Source organism: Pocillopora damicornis, chromosome 1, assembly GCF_964200805.1.
Source record: "Pocillopora damicornis chromosome 1, jaPocDami1.2, whole genome shotgun sequence".
Lineage (NCBI taxonomy): Eukaryota > Metazoa > Cnidaria > Anthozoa > Scleractinia > Pocilloporidae > Pocillopora > Pocillopora damicornis.
Window position 1 is genome coordinate 5,305,856 of NC_142670.1, and position 23,363 is coordinate 5,329,218.

Genomic DNA, 23,363 nt, shown 5'->3' on the forward strand with positions numbered 1-23,363 from the left:
TGAATATTTTATCATTTCTACCCGGGGAAATTCTCTTATCACAATATATTTCCCTTCTTTATGTACCCCTAATTGAAAGACCAAAAAAATTACATTTTTTCCTTTGACAATTTGAAACGTAAAAACCTTTTTTTAAAGATTTAACTCCTCAAACTATTTAATTGGCGTTATTACGAATATAGACCTTTTTAAAGACAACAAATTAACTAAGTTGACAGCAGATAGCAATTGAAGGATATCAAATAAGGATTTTAAATCTTATTCTATTGGTATTAGAAGGAAATAAAATATTTCATTTTAATGTTGGCAAAACGAGAATTATTAGGTCAAGGATATAGAGGAAAAGGAGAAAACGAAAAATTAAGACGGAGTCAAGGATGTGATAATCATTGCTATTTCTTTCCCTAACGTCATCAAACGTCTGCGAGGCCTTCAATTATAAACCTACTAATGAAAAATTCTCGCATATTTTAGCATTTAAATAAATTTTTATTTCTTCTTTCGCTCACAACTCTATTTTTAGCTTTAGTTTTCTCGAAATATTGCTTATTCAGACTGCTTCACCTAGGCCCTACACAGCGATGTAAAATGATTTGATGCAAGTCTCACTTAGTGCGGAGTGAGACTGTAAACGGTTTGAGTCCGAATCTTTTCCACTTATGGCCTAAAAGGAACTTAGCTTTTAAGCTCGTAGGTTCATTATAACATCTCCAATGTCAAATTGTCATAATTACGTAAATAAACAGGTGGATGACGGGTAGATCAATATCGCCTTACACACTGGTGGCAAAGGCTTTATAAAAAGATGAGGTTTTCCATAATAGAGCATTCCATTTAGGTTCAATATTTTTTTCGGTTTTCGCATGCATATCAAATTAGAATTTGTGGTTATGACCAACGGATCTCCGACAATTAATCAAACAGAAAACAATACAGACACGGTACAGAAAACATACCTGATATTCTAATTCTACCATTCTTTTATTTTTAAACGCTCGTAACGCTAACACGTAGTGTCTCAAGGACGATTGATTTTATCGCCGTTATCGGCTCACATTTAATGGAGGAAATATATGCAGCACGGTAAATAATCACAATTGCCAAATCACTATCTTGACTAGAAAAGCATTTGGTTCTTTGTGTGCTTTTTGTATGGATTTTTTTTGTTTGTTTTTGTTTTGTTGAAAGGTGACAACAAGACAGACGGTCTATAACGTGCACATAAAAGAAGGGAGCAAAATTGGTTGGGGTTAAACTTCTTCATTCAGCCACGCCACGTCCAGTACTTTGATGACCCACGCATGCGTAAGCCACGATAAGTCATAACACTCCATCATTTATCTTATCCTTGTAGTGTTTTGCGGAGCGAAGGCAGTACAGTAACCCCTAAAGTGGTGATAAGAGACTATATCGACCAAATTACAAAGCCTAAACTTTGCTTCGTTTTCCTTAAGGGGGGGGGGGGGGGAAGGGGCACCGAAGGTGTTTTTTAATAGAGGAGAACAGACCTACGCTGTAAAGAGACATGCTAAGATCAATATGGTCTCAATCTCCACGGAGAGCTTTTATTACTAGCTTTATATGTTGGCCGTTTCCATCTTTTTGAAAGCAGCTGCAAATGTCATACCATGGATTCATCAATTAAATAAACATTCTTAGAACACGAAATGCTCTACGTTTGATAATTATCAGTTAGCAGAAGTAAATTCAAAATGCATATGCATCTACAAAAAGCAGATCAAAATTTAAACGTACAATAGTTTCTTGTATAGAAACAGAGCTCTGGTCACCGACAATGCACTGGCAAGCCAACTTAAGGTTCGGCATAAGCAGCTTAAAAAACTTGAAACAAATTAGGACTTTCGTCACAAGAGATAACGACTTTCTTCCCCTATTATTTATTTATTTTTTTGTTTTGGTTTTTTTTTCGTGGCTTTTCTGTAAGAGTTCTATTCTGATATTGTATTAAATAATTAGCTGCCGGATTCCTAACTTACAATATTTTCCTTGTATATGCCGCACTACGAAGTTATAGTTGTTATGTACAATGTAACAAATTGACAACTACACAGAGGTTTTGCTCGGAACTTTTGTAGTTTTTTCGCCGTTACTCAGTGGCTGAACCTTTATTTTTCTGGGCGCAGCAATGGCTGTGGAATCCTCATTTACTTCCGAGGGCACAACGGATGTTCGTTTTGTACTAGTCCCATCATCTACAGCTGGGAAGATGGCCTGAATCCTTCTTTTAAAACGAGCCCTTACCTATAAAGTGCAAGTTAAATTAGCCACATTATTGCATTCAAGGAGTTTGTAAGTCGTACTCTTTGTTTCTTTGACTTTATGATGTATGGGCTTTCAACAACAGCCAGTTTTTACAAGTCACAACTAAATTTGACGTCATTCAGCAATCTGGAGTTAATCTAGACAGGTATCGATATAAAATGAAAAAAAAATGGCGTATAATTCTTCCTTTTTTGCGCTTAGGAAATATTATCAACATTAACTTTATATTCTAACATTTTACGCCGTAAAAGAAACCGATCTGAAACCCATGTCTTTTCTCCATTCTTCCCACACCCCCATCCTCAGACACGGGAATTTGAGCGGAGCTCCTGTGCACGTGTGGAGCTCCAAACCGTTCAGAACAAGTGAATATAATGATAATTTTGGTCCTACATTACTTCCTTTTGTCATGTTGCTTTTGCTTGTCCAGGTGGTCCGGATCTAGGGACGAGCCCTTCGAACTAGGGCTTAATTTCTTTGATATGACATCGAAATTAAATAGAACTTCCTGGTTTCCACTGTAATTTAAAAAAATCGATATAATACCAGACATTATGATGCAATTTTTAACGATAAATCACTGACCTCGCTGTTCCTCACGCAGTGAAGAAGAAAGATCAAGAAACCCTGTTGAATTAAATAGAAGTGAGAAGTTTTTTCATTATGACGATGATAAGTTGATTATGATTTCACCAGATTTAAACAATTTTTAAACCACTGGGCTGGCAGAGTAATGAATTCAACATAACACCATCCCAAGGTTCCCGGGATTGTGCATCTGACAGAATATAACATCTTTTGATCTCCACCGACCTTTATCTACATCTTACCTGTGTAGAGTTGAGGATCGTGAAGATGTAGGCGAAAGCTTTATGTAATGGTGCCAATAACCCAAATAACCACGAGATCCCCAGCAGAGGAATCATAACTATGCATGCCTTGACAGCAAGTCTGGAAAAGAACAAAACAAAACAAAATAAAAAACAACAACAACAATAAAGCAAAAAAAAAAAAACAAAGCAAAACATGGGGTTGTTGATGATGTGATTGCTGATGATAAAGCACTATTAGGTAGCAATTCTATCAAGATGGTTTCTCGTTGTTACTGTTCCGGATTTCGGACTCTTCCTCAGTAGATTTGTGAAAAGGTTAGATTCCAGATTGTCGTTATAAGAGAAGGAGCTGATTCAAAGACCGAATATTCCTGAAACCGGATTTCCTTTTATGGAGAAGACCATACCTTATTTGCTCGCTACGTTTGTCCTTCTCTTGTTGCATAGTCACCATATCCTTGATAACCCGCCCGAGGATCAGAATGTTAAACTTAAAGAAGAAAATAGACCCATGTGAACCCCATGGAAGTTTTTTCTTAGTTTCGATAATGATAATCATGGTTATTTTCACTTACAAATTCAATCAGCACAACAAATACTATAAATATCCAGATCAGACCATTGGCAGAAGACATCCAGCAGCTTTAATAAAAACACAAAACAAAACAAAAACAGGTTAAGCTATAAATAGATGATGTGATTGTCAATGATTACTTGAAATACCAATATGGACTTTCCACACATTGAATGCCTTTTCTACAGAATATAGACTGATGGAATCCATAATTACAGCCGAAACAATCCGATTCAAAACCAATCTTAAGGCTCAGAACTTTTGTCTTCCATCTTAAAACACAATAACAATAAGCCGGTACATAAAAAAAAACGAAAAAGGATCATTTTTTTTAATTATACGTGCATTTTTTTCAGCTGTAACAAGTTCGTTGTTCGTTTTCTAAAATACTTGTGTTACATCAGTTCCTGGAAACTTGAGTGTGATGACATTAGACCAGTACAATGAAACTCCCCTAACTATTTATTAGCCAAAAAACTTCCGATCCCATGTTTTCCAGCTGCAATACTCAGTGATATGGCAACGACGAGCGCGGGAAGGCCTACAGAATTGAAACAAAAATTAGATTTGAAACTTATTCTCACCTGTCAAGGGCATAATTTACCTTTCCACATTAGATATTTACCTTTTGAACCCCCTAGTCAGAGCTATATAGGAATGTACTGCGCAATATAAGTGATAGAGTATGTTCCTGGCCGCGTATTCTTGAATTCGAAGGAACTGTTTCTAAAATTAGTTGGACTTATGGGACATAGGTTACTAGATCAACATAAAAGGATGGTAATAAAAGTGTTTAAATATTTTAATAGCCATAGAGTACCTTACCCCATGAAATTCCATGGCACATTCTTAACTTGTTGCCAACGTTGTAGACTTTTACAATAAACAGGTAGAGGTAGATTCCCTCGACCAGCATCCAGCAGAAGGCGGCCATCAAAAAGTACTGCATAAGGGCCGCCACTATAACGCAACTTTCCTGGAGAAAATAGAAAACGAAAACGGATTTTTGCAATCTGCCTGAATGATACATAAAATGACACATGATTGATTTGCTTCGTAAATATTAATAATGCTGTCGTCCTGACTAATTTTCGACAAAAATAAAAATGTAAAAAAAAGAAAAAAAAATCGAAATATTTAAAACTGCCCAGTTTTGGACTGTAAACACTTCAATTTCCACGGAATTCTTGCCTTGCTCCCAGTCGCTCTAATCCCGGCAAGAAACATGATTTGTCCTGCTCCAAGAGAAGCGACGAGACTCACTCGAATCTGGGATAAAGGTCGTCTCATGTCTCTGGCACGCAAAGAAAAACGAGAAAAAAAATAGACCAGAGAAGAAAAGAAAAAAACATTAAAAAGAAATAAAAGAGACTTTCGTTATTTACGATGTAGGTGATTGTTTTTTCCCTTTATTTTATGAATATAACTCTTTCTTTCTTTTTAAGAAGTTAGGACTAGGATATTGTTAGTGATACGGGTTCCCCCTTTTTTTTTTTTTTTCGTATCATTATTTTTTTTTCGAGGAATACAGTAGATGGCTCCAGGTCTTCTCGTCATCATGGAACTTAAAGAAATGAGGAAACAAGGAGCAAAATACGATTAGTACGGTCTGAGTATCACTCGTGTCTGTCCTTTGACAGAACCCAGCATACTTGGAAACATTTTTGCGATCAATTGTCCACTTTGTCCATTTTGACTTACACACATTTCTAATATCTAACTACTTAACTCACGTGAGGGTAACATAGCTGATTATCGTCAATGAGATCCCAATTACAGAGAGGGTCAGCCCGACGTATGTGAGAATTTCCAAGTTCTTTTCATCATTCTTTATGGGTGAAAATATAAATGATAACAATACTTTAAAAGACTTACAAATCTTAATACATCGACTTAACCAAGTTTTATTCTACCTTAACAACTAAATGTTAAATTAATAGGTATTTGTTTGAATGTACCAGCAAATACCATCGTACAGGGGAGTTGCAGGCGTTGTGGTGACACTTACCGCTGATATATCGGCAGTCTGTTCCAGAAGATGTGCCCAGAAGAACAGCAAAATGAGTCAAATGATTGCAGGTGCACTCTGTTTGGTATGCATCAGTAGATTTGACATAGCGCCCTTCTCCTGACCAGCCAATGGAACTGAAACGTAAGATAGATCATTTATCGATCAAGTGAGATTTTAGTGCACAAGTCATGCGAACGGTACCCCATATCTTTTAATGAATGTAACTTATCAAAGTGTGAAAATCCGGTTGTTAGACGATGATTCCTGTGAGAACTTTCATGTATTTCACTAGTTCTCAAAACTTTGCTCTTCACGCATGGAGAGCTTTACGTGAAAAAAATTTGAACAAAGGGCAACACAATTTAGCTGACTGGATAATTTTCGCGACTTCACTTAATTTAGATATAAGTGTCCGCATCAACCTGAGACGACGCCGGTAAGCATGAATCATACATTATTCCCACTTAATTAGCCCAACGCTAGCCTCATGATAAGAGTTGAATAGAAAAAAAGAAAAAAAAAAGGAAAAAAAAAAGAGGGACATCCGAATAATATTTACCTATCATCCAACATGTTCCAGAACATACACTTTTTCTTGTTATTTGAACTCTAAAATAATGAAACAATAATAAATTATACAATGAAACACAATTTGCACCATAAATCGAAATCTAGCGAAATTGGAATTCATAAACAATACATCCATACTGAAAAAAGGCGAATTTCATTTCGGACAGCTAATAGAGTCACTTAATCTCAACCAGAAATGACAAGGTATAACAAAGTCGGCAGGAAAGAACAGCGTAAGTCTCGCTACCTTAATGTTTTTGAACTTCAAAGTTATATTTTCCTGTAGTTTCTTGGGTAGAGGAGTTATTGTGGCAGCCATAATAATGGAGGTGACTTCCCTATTTCGGAGCGATGAAAGTAAGAATCACTAACTTCAAATGCACCGTTTCAAGTATACAGAAGAGAAGTAGATATAAATTATCTAACGTAAAAAACCCTTCAGTTTCTAGCGTGAAGGAAATTTATCAGTCGTTTATGCATACAAAGATGGAAAATAAACGTATAGTTATAATTGCCGGGTGACCTGGAATTGTTCAGAGTACTGTTCTCTGTCTGGTTAGTGATGAATAGTTGATGGAGGTCTTTGTATATCATTCCGAGTACTACTGAACCTGAGAAAACGATAAAGGTGAAACGATTTCATGAATTTCGCTATATCGACTAACAAAATTAAAATGAAAACATAGCTAAATGCATCAATAAGTAAATAATATTGGAACACGAGATATTGAAATAAACTTTTTTAACCATTGTCCAAGTTTCCCGATGGAATGCTTAGGGAATTTTCCCCGTTAGGTTCTTCCAGACGAAAGTGGTGGCTTTCATTTTGGTAGAAAGTTTTCCTGACCAGAACATCTAACGGAAAGGTGTAAAAATGATATCAATAATAACAATTAGTAATATCAACAATAAAAATGATCAGTTTGACTCGATAGGGGAAAAAGGTTACCTAAGCCTTTTTAAGGGAAAAAAATTATCAGGTTTTAATTGAAACAGATAGAACAGTAAGAACTAGTTTATTGCATGCTTAGTATAATTATGTTGTCCTTAAATGTTATTGCGAGGCTATTTCATGTAATGAACATCTCTTCATGGCCAGCCCTTGAATCGGAACGACAATGACGTTCAACATACTTATTATATTAAAAAAAATGCCTTACCTGCATAAATGCTGCTCATATTGAATTCGCTTGTTGTGTGATTGAATTTGAGTTGTGCAGTTTCCAGCAAGGATGTTTCTAACGCGGTCAATTCAAAAAACATTTCCTCTATCTTTTCCTTCTTATCTTCACTTTTGTTGCGTTTCTCATCGGAATAATACTCAGTAACGGACTTCAAAGAGCTGAGCAAGTACTATCAGTAAAATGGTTTAATTTTAAAAAGGGCAACGGACTTCAAAGAGCCGAGCAAATCCTCCAAAAAACGGTAAAATGGTTTAATTTTAAAAAGGGAACGATAAACCTTATCACACTAAAGTTTGCATCTAGTTTAAGTTTCGTGTTGAAAAACAAAACAAAACAAAACGGAATTGTGAAAAATATAGCCAAACTGGCATAACTGTTAATATTCATACAAATCAAGCCGGTGCCAGAGCGAAAGCGGTCATGCTGAGGTCTATCGCGGCAGTCTCCGCTCATCGCAGTGAAGCAAGCATCAGAAATTACATAGGCCGCCTAAATTATTCCAGGTTGTGATCTATTGCAGAACTTTGGTATTTTATGAATTTGGATGGTTTTACATTTATTAAACCTTGTCCAACCAATCAGATTGTTTGAACCTTTCTGATAAGGATTCTGATTGGCTTATTGTAGCAAGTGTATTGGAGGGAGGGGGGGGGGTGAGAGGGGGATAGGAGATAACTTCTCGTGCCTTACTGCTTCCTGCATGCGTTACAACAGAAAAGAGCAAACTCAAGGCTTCTCCATTTGTAAATAGATCCCATGATGTTTTTTATCATCCATCATATCTATTACGGTCTGCGTGTGCGTTAATATCAACATTCGCATTGCTTCCGTGTTATAAACACAGCAGCGTCCTTTTCATGTCAATTGTGGGGATGCAGACAGTTCTGCGTAAAGGAGTTTCACGATGAAAAGTGACGTAATCTATGCAGGCTTATCAAGAAGCGAGAATTAACTTCCTACCCAAAAAATTAAAAGCGATATATATGTTTTTTCAAAAACATAAATAAAGTACCTCTTTGCGTAAGTTTTCCCCTTCTTGCAGATCACCTATGTAGAAAGGACATATAAGTAGCACTCATCATAATCCCGAAAGATGGTTTATTGATTTGAATAAACGAGGGGTCAATAAAAAAAATAATAATAATAAATAAATGAATAAGTAAACTGATGAGTAAGGAAAACACGAGATTGATAGATGACTGACTGAGATCGAAAAAGCGAAGGAGCGATCGAGAGATCGGACGGCCGGATGGATTTATGAATAAACAAATTAATGAAATTCTTAATGAGGAATGATCTCATGTTTAAAACAAAAGGAACCTTATACATACCATTTTCTTGCGATACGCTATCAAGCAACTTAATGGTGTAAACTTTGTAACGACTCTTCCATCCACAAAATTTGACGTCAATGTTATATGATGACTGGTTTCCTCTGGCATTCACCTTGATCTTTGTCCGGCGATGTCCCCTATAGAGTTTTTTAAACTTCTGTGCGCATTTTTCCCGCCACTCAAAGGATTGCTGGAGACAATCACCGAAGGTTTCGCACCATTCAGCACAATTCCCTCTGCGGCATTTGATTTTTAACGGAGGCTCCTTAGTTATGTCATCAACCCGCAGACAGTTGTCTTTTATCCTCGGAAGTTTCATTTCTGCGTGTTTTCTGGAGCACTGGTTACTATGACCTGAAAAACAAACATGTATTAAATTTGAGAGAAAATACCTGACTGTACCTAACTCTCAATGACGACTTAAACATTTCTTTTTTAGCTTAAATTTCCTGTTAGATTATTACTAGGGGGCAGAACATTCGTTGGTGACTGTCACAATTTCCATTATTCATTTCAGTTACTTGCTCGATAAAGACGATGCGATAGTCACTAAAAAGAGTACAGAAATACATATCCATGCGATAGCCTGTTTCAAGTATCGTTGGGCATACCCTTTGGTATCCTTGGGTTCAGTGCGTAAATTTCAACAGAAAAAAATCACACAGCTGTACCTAAACACAAGAGGCCATCGTCCACGTCTATACGTATATTGCCAAAGTACAGAACAGGTAATCGGTACTTGACGGTAATACTTTGCTAAAACATAAGGTTTCTTTTTGTATCATACAAAGTTGTTTGCAAGCTAGTCTGATGCAAACCGGAGAAAAAACAAAAAAAACAAAAAAAAAAACAGTGGCAGTTTATTGTCAGCCTTTTTATTAAAAGTGGTGTTGTAATCTTTTGACCCAAGGGTGAACTTCACCGCAATATTTATAATGGTAATGATGAGTGGAGTCCAATTCGGTCTGTAATCATACAATTGATTAAGAAAATCGGACGACCACGAAGCGGGAGTCCGATTTGTTAATTACGAGTATGATTGCAGACAGAATTGGACGACACAGTCCTGTTACCAATTAATCAAAACTATAACAAAACTCGAGAAAGAAACTAGACATCGGATATACGTTTTTATATTAGAAAAAAAAAACAACAAAAGAAAAAAAAAACATTAGTTAACTCGGGGAAATGCGAGACAATAGCACGCGGATATGACGCGTTCTGTCCACTTACACAGGCATGACGCGTAAACCGTCCTATTACACTGTCCAATTACAAGCATGACGCGTACACTGTCCTATTAGTGCTCAAATCGGGCTCATGATAACCAATCACGTTCGAGAATTTTGTTATAGTTTTGATTAAACTGTAAATAGACCTTAATAGCTTGTATGCTTTGCTTGCCTAACGTAGGTCATAAGACCAAGGAAATTCACTCTTTTGCTTTTGAAAATTATGACTAAATATGGAAGTAAACAAGATAAAATTGAAAGTAAGAGTACTTTAGAGAATTACCACATAACCTACTTTGGGAAAATTTAATATAGGAGGTCTCCTATTCCAAGTTTGTTTGATATATATAAACAGAGCCTCATGTTACATGGAGAGCGTCAGGAAGTCTCCCGTTGTCGAACATTGTTAGCTTAGGATATCAATTTTACCACAAATGACGTCTCAGTGCTTGGCGAATTGGAATTTGTTTGTTTCAACTGCATTTGTGTGGGTTCCGTTCCGAACTGGACAAAACGGGAATTATTTTCGGATTCCTAAGGAAGAGTTCTTTCACTAGAATTAAAATTTTCTATACCGTACTTTTCCTTTAAAGAGCGTCTAAGAGAGCTTTAAAGGGCTCCGTAGAAAAACAAGCGAAATTGAAAGTACAACATAGAACCAATAGCCTACTTAACATATGGACTTTTTTAAGAGTTTACATATATAAAGGTTACCATTTTACTTTTTCATACTCACCAACCATTAGTGCAAGAAAAACCGTTATCCGGAACATTTTGACTAGAGTTTCTTTTCTAACTTTCAGATATGAATTCGGCATTGTTGAGATCACCGTCTCGTGAAATAGTGATGAAGGTATTAATTTTTTTTAATGGCTTTGGGTAGACACAGAGATACGTTCGACCTTGAGCGAACAAGGAATAGAGCAGAGACCAAACTAGGTGTGAGTTTCTAACACATTATTCCTTAGGTTTGTTGGCTCTAAATTGACTAGCTGGGTCTGCATTTACTTTATAAATTGAGACAATAGCAAGACATGACAAGAATAATTATTTCTCCTACCCAAAAGTGTCATGGAAAATAGCAGGTGGATGTTTTTTTTTCATTGTGTTCGTTATAGAGGAAACGAAAATTTTCTCACCCTAGCTACTTTTTTCCAATAAAATTCCTCACCAACAAAATAGTTTTCAAACTTGCTATGAAATAGCTAATGACAAGTCAATTAGTCGCACCACTGTTTTTTTCCGGTATTTTTTAAAATTCTAATTCACCCATAGTTTAGGCCCAGATTGGTGTATTTGTGTTAACAAAATCGCCAATGAGAGATGTGTAATGAATGAGGATTAAAACAAAACAAAGAGTGTTCAACTCAATAGGTGTCCTTATTGAAAACTGGGCTGAATTTCCTAGTTTGCATGACAAACTGTCATGAGGTTGAGCACATTTTTGGATGAATATTTTATCATTTCTACCAGGGGAAATTCTCTTATCACAATATATTTCCCTTCTTTTTGTATCCCTAAATGAAAGAACAAAAAAATTATATTTTTCCTTTGACAATTTGAAACGTAAAAACCTTTTTTAAGATTTAACTCCTCAAACTATTTGATTGGCGTTATTACGAATATAGACATTTTTAAAGACAAAAAATTAACTAAGTTGACAGCAGAGAGCAATTGAAGGATATCAAATAAGGATTTTAAATCTTATTCTATTGGTATTAGAAGGAAATAAAATATTTCATTTTAATATCGACAAAACGAGAATTATTAGGTCAAGGATATAGAGGAAAAGGAGAAAACGAAAAATTAAGAGGGACTCAAGGATGTGATAATCATTGCGATTTTTTTTCCTAACGTCATCAAACGTCTGCGAGGCCATCAATTATAAACATACTAATGAAAAATTCTCGCATATTTTAGCATTTAAATAAATTGTTATTTCTTCTTTCGCTCACAACTCTATTTTTAGCTTTAGTTTTCTCGAAATATTGCTTATTCAGACTGCTTCACCTAGGCCCTACGCAGCGATGTAAAATGATTTGATGCAAGTCTCACTTAGTGCGGAGTGAGACTGTAAACGGTTTGAGTCCGAATCTTTTCCACTTATGGCCTAAAAGGAACTTAGCTTTTAAGCTCGTAGGTTCATTATAACATGTCCAAGGTCAAATTGTCATAATTACGTACATAAACAGGTGGATGACGGGTAGATCAATATCGCCTTACACACTGGTGGCAAAGGCTTTATAAAAAGATGAGGTTTTCCATAATAGAGCATTCCATTTAGGTTCAATATTTTTTTCGGTTTTCGCATGCATATCAAATTAGAATTTGTGGTTATGACCAACGGATCTCCGACAATTAATCAAACAGAAAACAATACAGACACGGTACAGAAAACATACCTGATATTCTAATTCTACCATTCTTTTATTTTTAAACGCTCGTAACGCTAACACGTAGTGTCTCAAGGACGATTGATTTTATCGCCGTTATCGGCTCACATTTAATGGAGGAAATATATGCAGCACGGTAAATAATCACAATTGCCAAATCACTATCTTGACTAGAAAAGCATTTGGTTCTTTGTGTGCTTTTTGTATGGATTTTTTTTGTTTGTTTTTGTTTTGTTGAAAGGTGACAACAAGACAGACGGTCTATAACGTGCACATAAAAGAAGGGAGCAAAATTGGTTGGGGTTAAACTTCTTCATTCAGCCACGCCACGTCCAGTACTTTGATGACCCACGCATGCGTAAGCCACGATAAGTCATAACACTCCATCATTTATCTTATCCTTGTAGTGTTTTGCGGAGCGAAGGCAGTACAGTAACCCCTAAAGTGGTGATAAGAGACTATATCGACCAAATTACAAAGCCTAAACTTTGCTTCGTTTTCCTTAAGGGGGGGGGGGGGGGGGAAGGGGCACCGAAGGTGTTTTTTAATAGAGGAGAACAGACCTACGCTGTAAAGAGACATGCTAAGATCAATATGGTCTCAATCTCCACGGAGAGCTTTTATTACTAGCTTTATATGTTGGCCGTTTCCATCTTTTTGAAAGCAGCTGCAAATGTCATACCATGGATTCATCAATTAAATAAACATTCTTAGAACACGAAATGCTCTACGTTTGATAATTATCAGTTAGCAGAAGTAAATTCAAAATGCATATGCATCTACAAAAAGCAGATCAAAATTTAAACGTACAATAGTTTCTTGTATAGAAACAGAGCTCTGGTCACCGACAATGCACTGGCAAGCCAACTTAAGGTTCGGCATAAGCAGCTTAAAAAACTTGAAACAAATTAGGACTTTCGTCACAAGAGATAACGACTTTCTTCCCCTATTATTTATTTATTTTTTTGTTTTGGTTTTTTTTTCGTGGCTTTTCTGTAAGAGTTCTATTCTGATATTGTATTAAATAATTAGCTGCCGGATTCCTAACTTACAATATTTTCCTTGTATATGCCGCACTACGAAGTTATAGTTGTTATGTACAATGTAACAAATTGACAACTACACAGAGGTTTTGCTCGGAACTTTTGTAGTTTTTTCGCCGTTACTCAGTGGCTGAACCTTTATTTTTCTGGGCGCAGCAATGGCTGTGGAATCCTCATTTACTTCCGAGGGCACAACGGATGTTCGTTTTGTACTAGTCCCATCATCTACAGCTGGGAAGATGGCCTGAATCCTTCTTTTAAAACGAGCCCTTACCTATAGAGTGCAAGTTAAATTAGCCACATTATTGCATTCAAGGAGTTTGTAAGTCGTACTCTTTGTTTCTTTGACTTTATGATGTATGGGCTTTCAACAACAGCCAGTTTTTACAAGTTACAACTAAATTTGACGTCATTCAGCTATCTGGAGTTAATCTAGACAAGTATCGATATAAAATGAAAAAAAAAATGGTGTATAATTCTTCCTTTTTTGCGCTTAGGAAATATTATCAACATTAACCTTATATTCTAACATTTTACGCCGTAAAAGAGACTGATCTGAAACCCATGTCTTTTCTCCATTCTTCCCACACCCCCATCCTCGGACACGGGAATTTGAGCGGAGCTCCTGTGCACGTGTGGAGCTCCAAGCCCATCAGAACAAGTGAAAATAATGATAATTTTGGTCCTACATTGCTTCCTTTTGTCATGTTGCTTTTGCTTTTCCAGGTAGTCCGGATCTAAGGACGAGCCCTTGGAACTAGGGCTTAATTTCTTTGATATGACATCGAAATTAAATAGAACTTTCTGGTTTCCACTGTAATTAAAAAAAAAATCGATATAATACCAGACATTGTGATGCAATTTTTAACGATAAATCACTGACCTTGCTGTTCCTCACGCAGTGAAGAAGAAAGATCAAGAAACCCTGTTGAAATAAATAGAAGTGAGGCAATTTTTAAACCACTGAGCTGGCAGAGTAATGAATTCAACATAACACCATCCCAAGGTTCCCGGGATTGTGCATCTGACAGAATATAACATTTATGGATCTCCACCGACCTTTATCTACATGTTACCTGTGTAGAGTTGAGGATCGTGAAGATGTAGGCGAAAGCTTTATGTGATGGTGCCAATAACCCAAATAACCACGAGATCCCCAGCAGAGGAATCATAACTATGCATGCCTTGACACCAAGTCTGGAAAAGAACAAAACAAAACAAAATAAAAAACAACAACAACAATAAAGCAAAAAAAAACAAAACAAAGCAAAACATTGGGTTGTTGATGATGTGATTGCTGATGATAAAGCACTATTAGGTAGCAATTCTATCAAGATGGTTTCTCGTTGTTACTGTTCCGGATTTCGGACTCTTCCTCAGTAGATTTGTGAAAAGGTTAGATTCCAGAAATTCGTTATAAGAGAAGGAGCTGATTCAAAGACCCAATATTCCTGAAACCGGATTTCCTTTTATGGAGGAGACCATACCTTATTTGCTCGCTATGTTTGTCCTTCTCTTGTTGCATAGTCACCATCTCCTTGATAACCCGCCCGAGGATCAGAATGTTGAACTTAAAGAAGGAAATAAACCTATATGAGCCCCATGAAAGATTTTTTTAGTTTCGATAATGATAATCTTGGTTATTTTCACTCACAAATTCAATCAGCACAATAAATACTATAAATATCCAGATCAAGCTATTGGCAGAAGACATCCAGCAGCTTTAATGAAAAAGAAATAAAAGATGATAGTAAATAAACAAAGTAAAACAAAAAACGAAAAGAAAACAAAACTATAAATAGATGCTTTGTTTGTCAATGACTACTTGACATACCAATATGGATTTTCCACACATTGAAAGCGTTGATCGCGCCTTTTCTGTATAATATTGACTGATGGAATCCATAATTGCAGCCTGAACAATCCGATTTAAAACCGATTTTCAGACTCAGAATTTTTAGGTTTTCTATCTCGAAACACAATAACAGTAAGCCAATACATAAAAACGGAAAATAATTATTTTTTAATCCACACGTGTATTTGGTTCAGCTCTAACAAGATAGTTGCTCGTTTTCCAAAATACTTGCGTCAGATCACTTCTTGGAAAGCTGGGTGGGATGACACTAGACCAGTACAATGAAATTCTCCTCACTATTTATCAGCCACAAAACTTTCGATCCCATCTCTTCCAGCTGCAATACTTAGTGATATGGCAACGATGAGCGCGGGAAGGCCTACAGGATTAAAAAAAATCAGACATGAAACTTAGCTTATTCCCACCCGTTAAGGGTAGAATTTTCCTTTCGACATTGGATATTAATCTTAAGCACCGCTATTCAGGGATATTTAGGACTGAAGTATGCAATATAAGTGACAGATTATGTTCCTGGCCCCGTATTCTTGAATTCGGAGAGGGGTCCTTACGGAACAAGGACGCACAAAAAATATGGTGTGAACGAGAACCGAAGACAAATCGTTCGAAGAAACTGCTACTTAAATTAGTTGGACTTATGAGACATAGGCAACTATATCGTAAAAACACAAAGGGGTGGTAATTAAAAGTGTTTAAGTATTTTAATAGCCACAGAGTACCTTACCCCATGAAATTCCATGGCACATTCTTAATTTGTCGCCAACGTTGTAAACTTTCACAACAAACAGGTAGAGGTAAATTCCCTCGACCAGCATCCAACAAAAGGCAGCCATCAAAAAATACTGCATAAGGGCTGCCACTGTAAGGCAACCTCCCTGGGAAAATGGAAGGCGAAAGAGGAAAGTTCTTTTAATTTGCAATTTGCCTTAATGATACATACGCCATGATTGATTTGTATCGTAAATATTGATAAGGCGTGTCGTCTTGACTCCTGTTGCAAACTGACCGATCCAAAAGCCATTTTCACTAAAATACAAGAAAAATAATATTCGACCAAAAAACACGATCAAAGTACTTAAAACTGTTCGAAAAGCCTTTAAATCGCGTTAGTTTCATTTTCTTCGAAGTTGATATTCATCGCAGTCTTCTGCGTGTCAATTGGCCTCTTCGTTTCTGGACAGTAAATATTTCAATTTCCACAGAATTCTTGCCTTGTTCCCAGTCGCTCCAATCCCGGCGAGAAACATGATTTGTCCTGCACCAAGAGAAGTGACGAGACTCACTCGAATCTGGGATAAAGGTCCTCTCATGTCTCTGGCACGCCAACAAAAACGAAAGGAAAAAAAAGAAGGAAAAGAAAAGAAAAGGAAAAACATTTAAAAAGACATAAAAGAGATATTCTTTATTAACAATGGAGGTGATTGTTGGTTCCCTTTATTTTCCAAAATTTTACCCTTTCTTTCTTTTGTAGAAGTTAAGATAGGTATGTTGTTAAGGATAATGATTCTAGGTCTTCTCGTCATCATAGAACTTGAAAAGTAAGCAAACAATGGGCAAATCGGTTAGTACTACACGATTATCACTTCTGTTTGTCCGTTGACAGAACTCAGCGTATGTGCAAACTTTTTTCGATCAGTTATTTACTGTTCTGACTGACATACATTTCTAATTTCTAATCACTTTACTCACGTGAGAGTAAGATAGCTGATTATCGTCAATGTGATACCAATAACAGAAAGGGTCAGCCCGACGTATGTGAGAATTTCCAAGTTCTTTTCGTCTTTCTTTAACGAGAAAATATAACCAATAACAATACTTCAAAAGATTTACAAATCTAAATACATCAATTTAATCACGTTTTATTCTACTTTAAAAACTAAAATGTTAAAATAATACGTATTTGTTTGAATATACAAGCAGATATTATCGTACAGGGGAGTTGCAGGCGTTGTGGTGACACTTACCTCTGATATATCGGCAGTCTCTGTACCAGATGATGTGTCCAGAAGAACAGCAAAATGAGTCAAATGATTGCATGTGCATTCTGTTTGGTGTGCATCAGTAGATTTGACGTAGCATCCTTCTCCTGACCAGCCAATGGAACTGAAACGTAAAATAGATAAGTTATCGATCAGCAAGACTCTAGTGCAAGTCATGGGGACGGAGCCCCATATCCAATAATATTGATAACTACTCGAGGTGACAAACTTTGACTGTTAGACGATGATCCTTTTAACCCTTTAACTCCCACGAGTGACCAATACAGAATTTCTCCTTACAATATCAATACAATTTCAAGCAGAAAAGTGATGAGAATAAAGAAGATTATCAGTGAGGGGATTTTGAGTTGATGCAATACAAAATTCTACAAACTAACACCACAAGAACTGTATGGCACACATTTAGGAGAATTACTAGTGAGATCTTGGGAGTTAAAGGGTTAAGTACTTGCATGCATTCACTATTTCTCAAAACTTTGTTCTTCACGCGTGGAGAGCTTCATGTGAAAAATTTGAACAAAGGGCACCACAATTTATCTTACTGGAACTCTTTCGCAGCTTGACTTCATTTAGATATAAGTGATCGCATCAGACCGAGAAGAAACTGGTAAGCATAAATCATACATTATTCCAACTTAATCAACCCAATGCTAGCTACATGACTTGAATAAGAAAAAAAATGCTAGAGAGACAATCAAGCTATATTTACCTCTCATCGAACATGTTCCAGAACATACATTTTTTCTCGTTAGTTGCATTCTAAAATAATGGAAATAATAGCAAAACACATAGTTCATGAAAGATACATAACATAACGCATTGTGGACTATATATCAAAATCTAACGAATTCTGAACTCATAAGCAACGCAGCTGGGCTAAAAATAAGCGAGTTTCATTCCAGACAGCGACTCAATCTCAACCAGAAAAGACACGGTATAGTAAAACTTTTCATGAAAAGAAAATCATATGTCATACTTCCTTCATGTTTTTGAACTTCAAAGTTATATTTTCCTTTAGTTTCGTGGGCGAAGGAATTATTGTGGCAGCCATAATAATGGAGTTGACTTCCCTATTTCGGAACATTAAAAAGTCAGAATTATTAAACTTCAAATGCACACCTCCACGTATACATAAAAGAAATAAATATAAATTGTTAAGCGTAAAACGTTCCAGTTTTTAGCTTGAGGAAATTAATTAAGCATTTATGCATACAAATATGTGAGATACACGTATAGTTTAAATAGCTGGGAGACCTGGAATTGTTCAGGGTACTGTTCTCTGGTTTATTTCTAATAAATAGTTGATGGAGGTCTCTGTATACCACTCCAAGTACCACTGAACCTGGGAAAAGGATAAAAATGAAACAATTTCACGAATTTTGGAAAATTTTAATATATCAACTAGAAAATCTAAATTAACATATAAATAAATGGATCGCGAAAAAAACAAAACGTTTAAACACGGATATTAAAAATAAAATTTTCAAACCATTATCCAAATTTTCCGAGGGAATGATTAGGAAATTTTCTCCGGTAGGTTCCTCTAGACGAAAGTGGTGGCTGTGATTTTGGTAGAAGGTTTTCCTGACGAGAACATCTTGGAGAAAAGAATAAAAATGTTATTATGATGATGATAATGATAATGATAATGATAAAAAATAATTACAATGATAGTAAGGATAGTAATACTACCACTAATAATAATAACAACAATAAAAATAAAAAGATCGATTTAAAAGAATGTGGGTAATGTCAATGGGCGATAAAGGTTCCTTACAAGAGAGTTGTGAGAATTAACTTAATATGTATTATGCACCTCATGCGATGAACGCTTTTCCATCGCCATGCCTTGAACCGGTAGGACCATGACGTCGAATGTACTTATTATATTAAGAAAGTGCCCTACCCATGTGTATACTGTTCATATTAAATTCACTTGTTGTGCGATTGAGGTTATATTGTCCGTATTCCAACAGGGATGTCTCCAAAGACGTCAATTCAAGAAAGACTTCTTCTATCTTTTCCTGTTTTTGTTGACTTTTGTTACGCATTTCTTCTGTAAAGCGCTGAGGAATGGTGTTCAAAGAATTGAAGATATCCTACACATACAGCGAAGTGGTTTAAATCAAAGAAAGAAATGATAAAACATACTAATCTCATGATTTTATTTTATCACCTATCATAAATATTAGGTCAGCATGTGCGATGAGCCATAAATATCAATTTTCATTGCCCCAATAAAATTAACAAAGCAACATACTCTTTTTTAAATGGAATTTCACGTGTTTTTTTTGGAAATACGTTTAATAATCAAACAATGGTTTAATTTATAAATACATATCATGGAGCAGGAACTAACAGTGGCAACTTAGTAATGTATTACAAAAAACAAACACAAAAACGAAAAAAAGATGAATAGAAGAAGAATACCTCTCTACGGAGACCTTGCGCTCCTGACTTAGCACCTATGTGGAAAGGACACATACCTATTACTTATTATACTCCAAAAGATAATAAGTCACTAATTTGAATAAATAACGGCAATAAATAGCTGAATAAATGTATGAATAAATGAGTCAATGGCTGAGTGAGGAAAACGCTTAATTGTTAAATAATTAATTCTCACAGAACAAAGGAACGAAGGAATTATAGGGTGAACAGAGAGACTGATGGATTTAATGATAGACATATGGATGAGAAAATAAATGATAAATGGCTCCATAATTAAATTAAAAGGAATCTTATACATACCATTTCCTTGCAGTGAGCTATTAAATGGCGTTATCTTTATTACGGTGTAAACTCTGTAGATTCTCTTCCAGAGGTTTTCATAACAGTATTGGACGTCAAAGCGATATGATAAGCCATTTGCTATAGAGTCCACGATTATGTTTGTAAGACGACGGTTATAAATTCTCCGTGCGCATTCTTTTTGCCAATCAAAGGATTGCTTGAGACAAAAAGCGAAGTCTCTGCACCATGTCAGGATACAGCACCCACGAGATAGATGATGGCAGTCGATTCTTAACCAAGGCGGATCAGTTCCGTTTCCTATTCGCAGACAGGTGTCTTGTACCCCTTTAAGTTCCAAATCTCCGTAATTCTCAGGACACTGATAACTATAACCTGAAAATGATTACGCGGGTAAAAACGTTAAATTCCAAAGAATATGCTTGACCGTACCCAACTTCCGATGATAAAATTAATTCTGTAACAGAGATTTTAACTGCTATAGACTACTTTAGGTATCTTTTAGCAAGAGACCACTCACCAATCATTAGTGCAAGGAAGAGAATATTCCGGAACATTTTGGCTGGAGTTCCCTTTGAACCTTCAAATATTAATTCGGCCTTTTTGTATCTTAAGATCACTGTCTCGTTAAACAGTGATGAAGGTGGTGGTTTTAGTCCGATGGCTTTACGTAGAGGCTATATCAAGAGGCTAAATCTTGAGAGAGCAAAGAAGAAAGCGATGGCAAGCTCGGCGTGAGTTTTTAACACTTAATTCCTTGACTTTGATGGCACTAAACTGACTATCTGGGTCCGTATTTACTTTATGAATTAAAATGCGAGGACAGGACATAAATACTTATTCTTTTCATTAGGAAAGTGTCATGGAAACCCACGGGCAGCAGCAGGTGGCGGTTGAGTGAAAAATTGCTCCAAGTAGAGTTAATAATAGAAGAACCGACATTTTTGTCGCCCATATCACTTTCCTCTACTTATCCTCCCCTTGACACCAACGTAATAGTATTTAAATTTTACATTTCCCTAATATAAAATAACGGATGACAAGTCATAGATTTTCATAATATTTTTCCGGTGTGTTTCAAAATTAAAATTCACCTGTATGTCAAGGCACACTTTTTTAATTTCAGCTGACTTTGTGTTAATGACATCGCCTTGACAGATGTGTAATGAATGAGGATTGAAGCAAAACAAAGAGTGTTTAACTCAGTTGGCGCCGTTATTGAAAACTGAGACGAATATCCTAGTTTGCATGACGACGTGAGGTTGAGCACGTTTTACCTGTGTAAAGAGCAAATTTTCTAATGAATATTTTATCATGTTTGCAAGGGGAAATTTTCGGGTGATGCTTCCATCTAATTACATTATTATTTTTTTTCTGTTTTGTTAGCACCCCTAAATGAAAGACCAAAAAAAATTTTTACCTCGACTATTTGAAACAAATATGCATTTTGAAGACCTCGGTCACAGTTTTTCACCATACGGACCGACCCTTAGCCGGTAAATAACATATATATATATATCATGTTATATTTAAAAAACTATGTATCAGCTAGGAATTGGAGGAATAAAAAAGTTACGTATTCAGTGGCTTTGATAATAGCATTTCTTGCGGGTGAGAACGAAAATCGACAACCGGTAGATTTATCACAGGCCAATTTTTCCGTTTATCTGAAATTTTTCTTCTATCAGTAAGGACAGTTTCAATGAATGAGAATTCTGTAATCATGATTCAAAGCATTTTTCCATCTTGAGCCTTAGCGCCAACCCACTGTGTGATTTTCATGCGGGAATTGTTGATTCCTCTATTTTTAGTCTTTAATATAATCGGCTTTTCTTGTCTGTAAAGGGCTATTGTATTTATATAATAGACAAAATAATACATGGTTGCTTGTAGATATGGAATATCTGTTCTCGTGTTTGACTCGACATCTCACTCGTTCACTGCACTCACTCGCGAGCTACCAATTTAAACAGCCGAAGTGAAATTCCATATCTACGCGTGCCATGGATTATTCTCTCCATTTATGATGATAATAATTATAATAGTAAAAAATCGATGTAATGAATAGTCTCCTTATACGACTATCTCTATGTGTCACAATCATGGCTCGAATCTTTCTGCTTCAACAATTAAACTCAAGGATGACACGAAAAGCCAAAATCATTTCGCTTGATTGAAGTGGGTAGTACTTCAAATTCAAGAAAGAAAAAAAAAGCGTGTGAACATTTGAAAACCAACAGAACTAGTTTGGCAAGGACTATCACGACAATGTTTTCTTCAAAATCAGTCAATGATCTAACGGAAAGTATTATTCACTCTCATCGACCATTCATTCATGTACGGAGATTTACCTCTGTTCATTAAGTAAACGGCGAGGAAAGTAACTGTGAGTAAATTAATTTTTTTTTTAATTTTGAAGTTTAGAGAGTTTACTCGTTTGTTTGCTGTAATGGCGTGTTTAACTCTGGTCTTTCTTTCACAAAAAGTAAATTCGAACGGCACACTCCAACAAGACACAAGGGAATTTAATGCAGCCTATTCTGAAAAAATTCCTTCAATTTCTGTTGTGCAATTTACGGTACAAATGTCCAAATTGAACGGAATTGGAAAGACTCACCGGGAGCGTATATTTGTTGTAGAACTTAAATTAAAACTTCGCTCGCTCTTTCACTAGGAACAAATTGCTCGAGAAAATTCAGATATTAAATGAATGAAAGTTCCATCGTTCAGTTTAACTGTAACCAAATACCTCACGTTTCAACTTTCTGGGTACTGTTTGTGAACGATTAAAATTTATTCCAGACGGTTTTTAGGCTGCTTGTCAACCAACGTAATGACACTATTGTTTATACAAATTCATTCTGAAACCAATATTTTTCTGTCAACCAAGTGATTTGATAGAGAGAAAAGAGAGGATTCATAAGTTATTTATCGGCTTGAAGTAGTGACCGACGTGTTTGCTTAAAAATACTGCCCAACCGGAAAACGAGGTATATTTATAAAAAATGACAACGAAAGTTGGGATGTACTCGGCGACTCACGAAAGCGTTACCGTGGCCCGTGGGCAGAGATAGGAAAATACTGACCGGGTAAAGAACCAATCAGATTGCAAGATTCGTTACCGTGCCCTCTAAAAAAACAATAAAACATAATACCAGATAAAGATTTACAAAGGAAAAAATGCGTAGAACAGAAATTACAACACTTAAATTGAATTACATTGTATATTGAAGGAGAGAAGAGGGGCACATCTAGATAAACTAATATTGTGCCCCTTAAAGT

At 36.0% G+C, this 23,363-nt stretch overlaps 2 protein-coding genes and 1 long non-coding RNA gene across 3 annotated transcripts; all 3 read right to left on the reverse strand.

Annotated features, from left to right (window-relative positions):
• Window positions 1–962: 962 nt before the first annotated feature.
• Window positions 963–5,704, reverse strand: LOC149051519 (uncharacterized). Its single transcript, XR_016181005.1, has 2 exons — window positions 5,424–5,704; window positions 963–4,984 (listed from the first exon to the last, which is right to left on the reverse strand). It is a non-coding gene; the product is annotated as an uncharacterized LOC149051519 (long non-coding RNA).
• A 552-nt stretch (window positions 5,705–6,256) lies between these two features.
• Window positions 6,257–11,766, reverse strand: LOC149051520 (uncharacterized). Its single transcript, XM_089214416.1, has 8 exons — window positions 10,758–11,766; window positions 8,787–9,143; window positions 8,468–8,502; window positions 7,432–7,624; window positions 7,019–7,126; window positions 6,795–6,882; window positions 6,519–6,609; window positions 6,257–6,310 (listed from the first exon to the last, which is right to left on the reverse strand). The coding sequence occupies exons 1-8, from the start codon at window positions 10,837–10,839 to the stop codon at window positions 6,257–6,259; spliced, it is 1,008 nt and encodes a 335-aa protein (XP_089070542.1). The 5' UTR covers window positions 10,840–11,766.
• A 1,241-nt stretch (window positions 11,767–13,007) lies between these two features.
• LOC149051521 (adhesion G protein-coupled receptor L4-like) lies at window positions 13,008–21,081 on the reverse strand. The gene is made up of 18 exons (XM_089186645.1): window positions 20,602–21,081; window positions 20,082–20,456; window positions 19,761–19,795; window positions 19,237–19,429; window positions 18,820–18,927; window positions 18,585–18,672; window positions 18,307–18,400; window positions 18,040–18,089; window positions 17,295–17,433; window positions 17,020–17,114; window positions 16,542–16,644; window positions 16,055–16,205; window positions 15,610–15,691; window positions 15,112–15,178; window positions 14,945–15,027; window positions 14,534–14,654; window positions 14,341–14,382; window positions 13,008–13,731 (listed from the first exon to the last, which is right to left on the reverse strand). Exons 1-18 carry the CDS (start codon window positions 20,636–20,638, stop codon window positions 13,534–13,536), a joined length of 2,061 nt encoding a protein of 686 aa, XP_089042771.1. The 5' UTR covers window positions 20,639–21,081; the 3' UTR covers window positions 13,008–13,533.
• Window positions 21,082–23,363: the final 2,282 nt, after the last annotated feature.